The sequence below is a fragment of the Nyctibius grandis genome, chromosome 3 (assembly GCF_013368605.1).
Source record: "Nyctibius grandis isolate bNycGra1 chromosome 3, bNycGra1.pri, whole genome shotgun sequence".
Classification (NCBI taxonomy): domain Eukaryota; kingdom Metazoa; phylum Chordata; class Aves; order Nyctibiiformes; family Nyctibiidae; genus Nyctibius; species Nyctibius grandis.
Window position 1 is genome coordinate 43,298,707 of NC_090660.1, and position 12,095 is coordinate 43,310,801.

General features: G+C 36.6%; 1 protein-coding gene across 7 annotated transcripts in view; it reads left to right on the top strand.

Annotated features, from left to right (window-relative positions):
* Positions 1 to 12,095, top strand: part of LOC137660783 (golgin subfamily B member 1-like) — a 28,369-nt gene that overhangs the window by 6,153 nt on the left and 10,121 nt on the right. For 6 of the 7 annotated variants that reach the window (XM_068395793.1, XM_068395796.1, XM_068395790.1 and 3 more), the window contains exons 7-12: positions 1,522 to 1,658; positions 3,528 to 3,650; positions 6,135 to 6,177; positions 8,074 to 8,215; positions 10,323 to 10,368; positions 10,704 to 10,763. In XM_068395793.1, the coding sequence (XP_068251894.1) occupies positions 1,522 to 1,658; positions 3,528 to 3,650; positions 6,135 to 6,177; positions 8,074 to 8,215; positions 10,323 to 10,368; positions 10,704 to 10,763 (551 nt within the window). The remainder of the gene's footprint in view (positions 1 to 1,521; positions 1,659 to 3,527; positions 3,651 to 6,134; positions 6,178 to 8,073; positions 8,216 to 10,322; positions 10,369 to 10,703; positions 10,764 to 12,095) is intronic. The other variant, XM_068395797.1, reaches the window with a different exon arrangement.

Genomic DNA, 12,095 nt, shown 5'->3' on the forward strand with positions numbered 1-12,095 from the left:
TAATGTGTAATACAACCTTACTAAGCTTACATTGAGTACCTAACAGTATGGTATGAAAGTGACTGATCTTAGTGACAAAATCATTGGATTTGGCCTGGAATATTTTTGATTAGGGTAGGTACCACATGTTGAGAGTATGCTCTAGAAACAATCTAAGGTGATATGACAAATGAACTTTGACTTAAATGATTGTTACTATTCTTTGCAATTTAACTGCCCATCCTGTGGAGGGAAGGGAGAGTGGAGTGGACAGGAAAAATAACTATAGGGTCATATATTAAAATACATTCCCTTCTAAATAGTTACAAAAGAATTGTTGCTATTATTTTTTTAGATTATTTAAAAAATAAATTGTCAAGTCCTATGTGGTAAATGTAAGGCATCTTAAAAAAATCAGTTTTGTACCTTTGTTGAGGAAGTCTAGACACCTAAAAATTAAAATAACTGATGGTTCTAAAAATCGTGATTCATGTCTTTGGCATGCAGTAGTAATAATTTCCTTTAATCTCTCTTTTGTAACTAGCACTGATTATTTCATAGAATCACAGAATACCAGGTTGGAAAGGACCTCAAGCATCATCTGGTCCAATTTTTCTTGGCAAAAGCACGGTCTAGACAAGATGGCCCACACCCTCTCCAGCCAAATCTTAAAAGCGTCCAATGCTGGGGAATCCACCCCTTCCCTGGAGACAGTATTCCAGTGGCTGGTCATTCTCATTGTGAAAAATTTTCTTCTTGTGTCCAATTGGAATGTCCTCAGGAGTAACTTGTACCCATTACCCCTCATCTTTTTCCATGTGACTCCTTGTAAAAAGGGAGTCTCCATCTTCTTTGTAGCCACCCTTTAAATACTGGAACATGGTGAGAAGGTCTCCCCTAAGCCTTCTTTTCTTAAGGCTGAACAGACTCAACTCTCTCAGCCTTTACTCATATGGCAGGCTTCCCAGTCCTTTGATCATCTTTGTGGCCCTGCTTTGGACCCTCTCCAGCCTGTCCACATCTTTTTTGTATAGGAGAGACCAAAACTGAACACAGTTGTTCCAGGTGTGGCCTGACAAGTGCTGAGCAGAGTGGGATAATGACTTCTTTATCTCTGCTGGTGATGCCCTTGTTGATGCAACCCAGCATCCTGTTGGCTTACTTTGCTGCAGCAGCACACTGTTCACTCATATTGAGCTTGTTGCCACCAGGACCCCCAGGTCCCTTTCCACAGAGCTGCTCCCCAGCCGGGTAGATCCCAGCCTGTGCTGCACTCCTGGCTTATGTTTTCCGAGGTGCAAGACCTTACATTTGTCTTTGTTGAACTTCATAAGGTTCTCGTTAGCCCACTCTTCCAGTCTATCCAGGTCTTCCTGCAGGGTGGCTCTCCCTTCCAAAGTGTCCACTTCACCACTCAGTTTGGTGTCATCGGCAAAGTTCATCAGGGTACACTTGATTCCATCATACAGATCACTTATGAAGATATTAAACATCTGTTTCAGCAAACATCAAATTTCCTAACTTTTTTTTTTATCAATACAGGACTTAATTACATAATTGAATACCGATCAAAAGACAATTTCCCTTTTCTCTATGAATGTCAACTGTGCCACTGTAAAACAGGACTGAGTAATATGTTCATGCATGTTTGTGGTTCCAAGCATAGACTGGCATACCTGGTAAGTTTTTTAAAGTGTTTTTTTTTGTTTTTCTTTTTTTTTAATGTAGTGATTTAAGTAGAGAATTTACTAGTCATATTATGATTTTAAAAAAATAAAATAAAATCAAGGTGTTACATAAGCTTTTGTGAAAATGTATGTGTTTGTATTGCAACTGTGCGACTGTGATAAATGGATTTAAAATTCCTTTCATCAATAAGGTGTATGCCTGTCCATTGCTGACACTAGGTTTTTACTTTATTCTGTTTTGGTTGACCCGTAGTACCAATAATGGAATCTGCAGCTAAAATTGACTAGAATTAAGTATTTGATTAAACTTTGTGTTATCTTAAAGAACTAGATCAAGGAAGAAATTGTTCCACCTTTCAGATGCTTTAGATTAAAAGGAACCTAATTATAAATTAACATGATATGTATTGGTAGAGGCTGTGACTTGGAATCGGGGGAAAAAAAAGTTTTAGTCCGAGTTTTGTGTCTGGACAAGCCATGTAAGTTCTGTGTCTGTTTTATGGAAATTTACAAAGCTCTTCAGGTTCATGTCGGCCCATGAATGTTTAAACACATTATTTTTTTCAGTATATTTACAGAAATTAGACTGTCCAGTCTTTGCATGTTTACTTATATATATTTGTTTAGGATGGGCTTTGACAAAACTGAGAAAGCAATATTCTGAAAAGAATTTTGATACTTTCCATAAAATGTCTGCTCACAGTTGGTACTATATCCCATGTATCTTAAAGTCATAGAAAGTTGTTGAATTCATATAGTGTTTTGAGACAGTTTTAGAGCTAATGTTGTTATTGGGTATACTGCAATGGATCTGCAATGATGTTCTTTGTAAACATCATGCTGTTTCTGGTCATTAATTCAGATGTATATTGCTGAGTTTTGATGTTCTCAGCTCTTGTATTTCTTGTTTACTTTTAACTGTTTCCTGCAATTCTGAATCTTATGCTTGCTAACTGCATCTCTGCTATATTCTTAAATACTATAAAATATAATAATTCAACACAGATAACTTTTATGTCATGCACCTGGGATAGATTAACCCTAGGCAGTGGGAAAGGCAGGAGGCTGAATGGCTGGAATTTGCTCTGCTGAAAAGAAGTTGGGTGTCCTGGTGGACAACAAGCTAAAGATAAATAGTGTACCTTGGCATCAATGAAGGCTAACAGCAAGCTGAGCTATACTAGCAAGGGTATAGCCAGTAGATCAAAAGAAGTGATTATTTCCCTGGTCTTGATATTTGTTAGACCATATCTGGAATATTGTGTCCAGTTTTGTGCTACTGCAGACAAGAAAGCTATTGAGGAAATTGAGCAAGTCCAGTGGAGAGCTGCCAAGATAGTCAGGGGGCTGAAGCACTTGTGCTGCAAGAAGAGACTAAGGTAATTGATATTGTTCAGGCTGGAGAAGAGAAAGTGTCAGGGGATCTAATAGTAGCCCTCCAATACCTCAGGGGAGGTTATTAAGAAGGCAGAATCAGGCCCTTTATGGGGCAGGAACATAAATTCAAACAGGGGAGTTTCCTGCTTGACAGAAGGAAGTTTTTCACTGTGAGGGCAGTCAAGCATTGGAGCAGGTTGCCCAGAGAGATGGAGGAATCTCTCTATTCATAGGTTTTTAAGACCCAAGTGGACAAAGCTCTGTGCAACCAGTTCAGCGTTCAGTGTCAGCTCTGTTTTGAGCAGAAGATTTGGCTTCAGTCCCCTAAATTATTCTGTGATTCTATACATAATCATTTTAATAAGTTCTGCTACGTATATGTAAAAGTTGATTTACCTCTCATGATTATTAACTGTGCTAGATCTGGAAAGAGTTGCGTAGGGTTAAGTGTGACTTCAGGATTTGCGTTTCCTTATTTTCTAGAAACAACATTATCCTGAGATAGCAGAATCTGATGAAGTTAAGGGTAAAGGCTCGGAACTGAACAGAAAAGTTAGGCAAATTGCATTAACAATTGAGAAGAAAGAAGGAAGAAATCAAATAAAGGTACATTTCTTTAAGAATTCCAGAAGTTTTACATTTATTAAAGTAGTTTTTGTTATGGTGGGCAGATCTGCTTTGGATGGTAGGAAAATCTTGTGCTTTTTTAACCTTTATTACAAGTGCTTTTTGTTGTTTTAATAATTTTTCCAGGATTACTTTGGACACAATTTCCCATTGGTCACTCCTGTCATAAGTATTTCTCTTTTTTGAAATAATACTCATGCTACCTGAGTCTACAGAAACATGACTCTACAGTGCACAAATAACAAAATACCTCTATTAATATTTAATCAATACCCAGCTGGGGTGTGTGTATGTAAAATAACTTGTTTCATTGTTGCTAAGAAACTACATGACTTTTCTGAATTAGTTTCCAGTTTGTTAGCACCTTGTGGCCATTCTCAGAGGAGCCAGTTAAAAATTCTAGTAGCACAGAGGGAAGTGTGGGAATTTGCAGGTGGATATGAGGTTATCAGCAATGCCATGGGATCACAGGAGCACTACAAGCTTAAATTCTTGGGGAGCTGCAATCTTAGAAGCATGTTCTTATGATGGCATGGACAGTGGGATTGAGTGCACTCTCAGCAAGTTTGCTGACAACACCAAGCTGTTTGGTGCAGTTGACACGCTGGAGGGAAGGGATGCCATCCAGAGGGACCTTGACAGGCTTGACAGCTGGGCCTGTGCAAACTGCATGAAGTTCAACAAGGCCAAGTGCAAGGTGCTGCGTGTGGGTTGGGTCAATCCCAAGCACAAATACAGGCTGGGCGGAGAATGGATTGAGAGCAGCCCTGAGGAGAAGGACTTGGGGGTGTTGCTTGATGAGAAGCTCACAGTGAGCCAGCAATGTGCGCTTGAAGCCCAGAAAGCCAACCGTGTCCTGGGCTGCATCAAAAGAAGTGTGGCCAGCAGGTCCAGGGAGGCGATTCTGCCCCTCTGCTCTGCTCTTGTAAGACCCCACCTGGAGTACTACGTCCAGCTCTGGGGTCCCCAACATAAGAAGGACATGGAGCTGTTGGAGCGAGTCCAGAGGAGGGCCATGAAGATGATCAAAGGGCTGGAGCACCTCTCCTGTGAAGACAGACTGAGAGAGTTGGGCTTGTTCAGCCCGGAGAAGAGAAGGCTCCGAGGAGACCTTATAGCAGCCTAAAGTACCTGAAGGGGGCCTACAGGAAAGCTGGAGGCTTTTTACAAGGGCATGTAGTGATAGGACGAGGGGGGATGGTTTTAAACTGAAAGAGGGCAGATTTAGATTAGATATTAGAAAGAAATTCTTTCCTGTGAGGGAGGTGAGACACTAGAACAGGTTGCCCAGAGAAGCTGTGGCTACCCCCTCCCTGGCAGTGTTCAAGGCCACGTTGGATGGGGCTTTGAGCAACATGGTCTAGTGGAAGGTGTCTCTGCCCATGGTAGGGGGTTGGAACTAGATGATCTTTAAGGTCCCTTCCAACCCAAAGCATCCTGTGATTCTATAGTGCTTTCTGTTGATGTTTACAAGACAATAGTATTTGAAAATGTTTACCACCTTTATCTGGGCAGGATATTGGCAAAGTTTCTTCTTGAGGTGGCCCTTACCACTCTGATTCATGACAAGCCTGCTCAGGTGCTTAGTGTTCTTTATGGTATACATTTAATTTTTATTCTCCATCAATTTCAATGTTTGTCAACATCCTGCTTGTTAAGGAGTGTTTCTTGGGAAGATTTCTTGCCAGTGCTACTTAATGTGCATAGGCTATGACTGGTATCAAAGGGGAGTTCACAGTGTTACTGTGTTTAAGCTCGTTATGTCCTTCCCATATGAAAAAAGGCTCATGTTTCTTTCTGTGCGATACTATCCCAGCTAGACTCAAGGATGAGAGTCTGTACTTATCATCCTCTTTCTTGATTAAAAAGAGTATGAGAATATTGGAAGATCAAGTCTTTCTTCTAGAGTGGATCCTCTAGAAGGGAAAGACTTCAGATCGTCAAATTCAGTCTGTCTGCATAGCCTTCATTTTTTAGTCTCTGCTTAAAAAGAAAAACAAAACTGACTATTGGCAGCGACTTTTTCTTTTGACCTACTTAATTTAAATTTCTTGACTCAAGACTGTGTTTTCCTTGAGATTTATGTTCATGGATATAGAAATAATTAATTCCATCTATATTTTGTAGACTGTTTTGTTTTTCTAGGAACAGTTTCACTACATCCGTAGCAAATCAGTCCTTGATTAAAGGAACTTTTAAATAGAACGTGCATAACCTGGTTTAATTTTACTGCTATATTTTCTGAAAGCAGCTACTTAATTTTTTTAGCTCTAACAAAAATTTAATTGTGATAAATAAGTGTACAGGTAACTAACTTTTTGAATATCCATTCAGGGATTTACACTTATATGTTTAACACTCATGGTCATATATCTTTAAAAAAATAGTTATTTCATTAGAGTTAAATATTTATGGAATCATTTTACCCACAAAATAGCTAACATAAATAGGTTTTATTTTTAGGTTGTTACAGATGCTCCGATAATGAGGAGGAGATGGCAAGAATGTAAGTGTGCTCAGTGGGATGTAAATTGTACGTTTAATTTGGGTAAACTCTTTTTGAATCTAAATCAGCTTGATTTAAGGGCAAATTGAGAGATTTGGTCAGTAATTGTAGTGTGTGCTTATGTTCTAAGTTGCATTTTATATGGTTTATATTGAAAATTTGATGGATGAACAAGTTCTTCCATGGGCAACATAACTAGAGACACCTGTTTTTTATACAGCTTTGTTCTCTCTCCCTCTTTCCATCCCAGTCCCGTTGGCTTCCCAGGATCCTTTACCTACAATTTCTTTTTATCTGGTAACTGCTGTAGTCTTTGCAGTGCCAATTACTCATGGGCATTTTGGTGATTTGGGCAAAAGGAGCAGGTTGGAGCTCCATGTATGTATTTGATTTGCAGTCCAGAAAGCCAGATGGAATTCATAAAGTGCAGCTATAGCTCTTATCTGTGGAAAAAAGCTTTCTGTTTTACTAGCTGTTGATACTCACAAAATTGTGGGAACGTGGCATCTGTGAGATGCCACTTCAGGAAATTGCTAAAAATTGCTACAAGACCCTCATTCTCAGACCTTCATGAAAAATAAAGATTTGAGTTAAAACTCATGTACTTAATTTTAATGCGTATTAGTATGTAAATAGTGTCTTAAAATAGTTCAGTAGAAGTAATGAGAAGATTATTTCTACCATGATCTAGATTAGCAGTGTCATACTCTGAAGAGGAAAGCTATCCATTTGGAATCTAGGAAAGTGTTTTGAGATAAGTTGAATCCTATTCAGATTACCTTTCTTGACTGTAACCTTTTGGTTAAAGTCTCTAATTTTGCACATAGCTGTGTAGTATTCTACAATATTTATAATATTTACATCTTTTAAGAAATTTATGTATGTAATTATAACCAGGGTATAAAAATATTTAAAACTTTGTTATTAATTTGTAGTTCATATTTAATATGCTGTCACATAATAATGCTTATAAAATTATTCTTAATATTTGTAACTAATAGTGCACAGAAACAGAGCTAGTCGAAATTGAAGCACAGTTTTAGAACCCTCCTCTATCAAGATAGTGTCCATTGTGCTACATTTCAAGCATGTTTGTTTAGATCCTAATGCAGATGACAGCCCTTCAAAAGATAAAGTTCAGCATGCAGATACATCACTTAGTAATGAAGAAAAAACATATTCTAAACATAAGGATAGCAAAATGCCAGACTCTACTTAAGGGAAGAGAAAAATGGTTTTTTTTTGTTAATTTTTTTTTAACTTTCAACAATGCATGAATTATTTACTCTGTATATGCCTGTTTATAGCTTCTATAGTTATGTTCTACTATAGAAGGTGAATTTGCGCAGTGTGTGGATGGGTTTGGGGTCTGTGGCAGAAGAAAGAATAATCTCAGTGTTGTAAAGATGAACCATCCAGTTTTACTTCATGTTGCTGCATGCCAGACTGTTTGTTTAGAGTACAGAAGAATAAAAAGGAAATAGATTGGGTAGATTTCTTTTTTTGAATGACAGCTAAAATATTTGATTAATGCTTATTGAAAACAAACCGAGAAATAAATATAAAAATCAGTGAACACCATGTAACTGAAGAGACATCAGAAGTTGCTGCTTGGTTGTAGACTTAATGTCAAAGGTGAGATTAGGGTTCTGTCTACAGGCATTATAATTATTCTCATTCAGAATATTTCTGATCAGAAATACAAACTTTGGCTTCATGGCTGAACCAAACCTTTGATTTTTAGGTTCAGTTTTTATTTTGTTTCTTCACAAGATACCTTACTTTCACCTTCAGGTTTTCTTGATATTATCTTTAAAAAAAAATTCTAAGCAAAGAATGCTTTTATAATAAAATATTGAAAAATCATTACTAAATATACTGATTTTGTTATTTTAGATGAAAAGAATGTTCAAGAGGAGAAGGAAAAAAGTCAGAAAGACCAGGCAAAACGAGATGAAAAGGTTGAACCTAATGAGGCTATTGAAAGCAGCAAAGGCAACAAGACTGAAGAAGGCAGCAAAGGCAACAACTCAGAAAAGTAAATCAAACAAAAAAAATCCACCACCCCCAAAACCCAAAACCCTTCAAATTTACTCAAAGGAAAATGTAGATGATCACTGTCTGCACTGGATTTGCAGAGTGTGCTGTGAGGAAGAAAGGCATGCTGTAACAGTTAAATGCTTGTCTTCTGAAATTGTGCCCAGCTATAAACTTCTCTCATCAACAGAAAACCTGGTGTATGTACAGTGATGTCAGATTTTGCTCTAGATGCAACTACTTTTTATATTTAACTGTGTTATCCTTAAGGCATAATCCTCATGTATTACAAGATCAAAAACAATGTTCCCCGGTGGTTTAAAAAACCCTCTGTTATGGGTTCGTGTCAGATAATTAGGGTGGTATATGAACTGATTTTAGAAGGAAAAGTTAATCAGTAAACAGCTGTAACAATTGGGGTTCATCTTTACAAAAGATTTCACAGAGGAACAATAAGAAGTATTGTGTGTGGTTCTAAAATGGTGAAACTGTGCTTGCTGTTTGTAAGCATCTTTATTAATAACAGTACTGTGAATTTAGTTTGAACTATCAGCCTTTGTGTGAGGGGGATATCTCCAACACCAGTCATCTTTGTGCAACACCAGGAACTGCAGGAAAGCATTCAATAAGGGATGTACATGCATCAACCCAAACATAAGACTTTTGTTTCAACAATTAGTTCTTTGGTTTCGTTCTAATGGCATTCTCTTGTAATGTTTCTTAACTTTAAATTGGTAGTATCCCTCACAGACATGGAAGGCTAACACCTTTTACTTGTTTACTGTTACCTAGTTAAAGGAGAAATTTTCTTGTTCCTGAAATGTCTTTTTGTAGGACTTCTGCCTCTCTATGGGGCAACCATTAAGGATTAATTGAAACCAGATTCAAGCCCAGGTTTATGAATCTTTGTGTTCATTTATCTGGCTTTCAAATAACTGTAACAGTTCTTAATCTGGAGAGTGAAATTGTTCGTGAAAGCATCAAAAATAGGGAACTAATAAAAGCTCAGACATCCACATCTGGAAATGCTGCTGTCTATTTCTACCTGACACTAATCCTCATTGTGCAGTCCTGTACTTTAAGGACAGCATCCTTTGGAAAATCACTTAATATTGTTCTCTTATTCCAATTGTTCAGATAGTTCCTGGGTAACTATGAGCAGCCAGGTGCTTCAGTGAGAGACTGATTTGCAAGCTGGTTACTAAATTAGGACTTCAGCTTGTTCCTTTGCTGTTTATTTTTGTGCGACTTCTGGGAGATGTGAACTCAATATATAGTTTCTTAAAAGGAGTAAGATCAGATTCTCATTGACAGCAAGCAGTCAAATGATGTTTCCACTTAAAGATTCTGCAATATCAGTCTGAGAATTTCTGTTGCTCCTGATTTCTTTGTAGTGAAGTTCTGTGGAGACAGTCAGCTGAAGATGTAAATTATTTTATTTTGAGTTCATTAAATGCATCATCTGCTTTTACCACATTTTTGATTCCTAAGAAAGATTTCAGGGAAGAGGAGGGCTTAGGCCTGGCAGTCATATGTTTTTTGGTTAATTTAAAAAAACCCCAACCACTCTCAGCCCTGGTTCCTGGGCTTGCAGAGGGGTGGAACGCATCTACAGGAGTTGTACTTGCAGAACAGCACAAATATGGGTTAGTAACTTTTAGCCGTATGAATCTTTGTATGTCCAGTATCTCTGTGGCTACATTGTAAAATGCTTCTTTTTATAGCTGAATTTTTGTAAAGGCAAATTCGTGAAGTGCTGATAAAAATCATACTGTAATTAGGGGCCTTGTCTTTCTGTAATGCGTACAAAAACTTACAGCTTTTACTACCGATGTCAAACTTTTTTCTTAATTCTGGGTTTTAGAACTCATGTACTAGCTAACCACACTAAAAAAACCCCCTCATAAATAATTTTTAGGATGATATCTGGGACCACTGGGATTTCTGCAAGGAAATAGTATGTGACCTTTCAGAGTGTGTCAGAACTACTGTAGCAGTAGTGTGTCCGGAATTTAAACTGATTATCAGTTATTGACTGGCTACGTATTTTTGATAGATCAAGCAACTGTATGCTGTTTCATTTATTTATTTAATTATTCTATCTTAAGGTGTGAGACCAATAAACAACTGCAGGAGGAAAACGAGGAAGTCGAGGTGAATATTTTTCCATGAATGGGTTGCTGCAGTTTACAAATAGTTGGGGAAATAATTACTTCAATATATGATTGGCAATGGTGTTTGCTTTTGCTTATTCAATTTAATAATATTATTGACAATAAATTAGCTACAAGTTACTAAGCAAAACTATTAAGAACAAAGTTTTTTCTTACTTTGTCATGAAAACACATGTACACTTTTCATACAAGCACACACAATTTATTTAGAGCAAGAATGTAGAATAACCATAATAATAATTACTGTTTACTTTTAGTTATAATTACGGCACATAATAGATCTCTGGACTTTTTTTTTATTTTTGTGTTAAACAGCAAGAATTTATAGCAAATCCTGAAGAATTCACCAGTCAAGAAGAACTGTTGGGTTATTTGGTGAGTGTTAAATCTTACCTTGCAATGTAATTTTTGAACAAAAAATCACAGAATTACTAAGTTTAAAATGTAGCAAGTAACATGAAGGCCAAAATGTAGGCAGTCAGCTAATCTAACAACATATTTTGTCGGAAGGTAAGATTCAGAATAAAATTAATATCACTGAATTTATAACATATCTATTCATTCTAAAATTTCTAGACAGGGATTTTGCCAAAGTACTGGTTTACTGTCAGAGGAATGACTTGAATTGAAAGCTAATGTTTTTGTCTTAACTATAGCTTAACTCCACTCCTGAACTACATGCCTAAGTAAAATGACCATTTAAAATTTTTTTTTTCCTTCTTTTATAATTGGTCTATCATTTTCAAATGAGGAATTTGGAAAGATGTAATTCAATAACAGAAGGAAGCAGAATGAAGAAAAATATCTGAGATATGAAGAAAGGAAAGAAGCAATTTTTGAGAAATAAAATACAAGTTGTATACTTAAACAAAAAAAAAATATAAAAAAACCCCATGAATTAAAAAACCCTACCTACTCCCTTTGTAAAGTAAGTGGCAGAACACCTGAGTTCTGTTTAGTTGTTGAAAATATGTATGAAGTACACATTCACAGCAGGGATACAATCAGTAAGAGCAGAAAACTAGCAGTTGCCAGTTGTTAGATGTATTAACAACTTGTGTGGTCTTGAATACAGAAATGGTGATTTTATTAAAAGCATCAGTAACAAACAGTACAAAAATCTTTACTGATAGTTGCTGTGACTAAGCTACTGCATGGGAATTTACACACTACTGATGATCATAAAATCTTTTTTCCCCTTTCTGTTTTGGAAAGTTTGAAAATTGTTTAATATTAACATCTGCAGTCATTTTTTTAAAAGCTGCATTATGTGTTTCTGTTGTTGTTGGATTCAGAAGGCTTCTTATGTAGTAGAATAATTTTACAAGTATCTCTTTTGGACTTGCTGTTCATATCATGGAATAATTCCAGTTGTTCAATAATTAACCATACTGTATACTTTTTTAACGCTGCAAATCAGTATGCTCAGCTTTGTCATTAGAATAATTGTATTCCTTTTATTACCTGATAGCAGAGAGATCTTTGCCCAAGCTTAATCTTCTTTTTCCACCTAGTTTTTTACAAGATCTTCTTTAAATATAACTTGTGCAGACCAGGAGAGTTAAAAACTATTAGTATTAAAAATATAATATAATCCCCGTTATGCTGTCACATAAGAACCTAATGCTAGTTTTTTCTTAATTTTTTTCATTGTCTGGAGTGTTTAAAGGTGTTTGTTTCTAATCCCGATGACTGAATTGTTAGGAG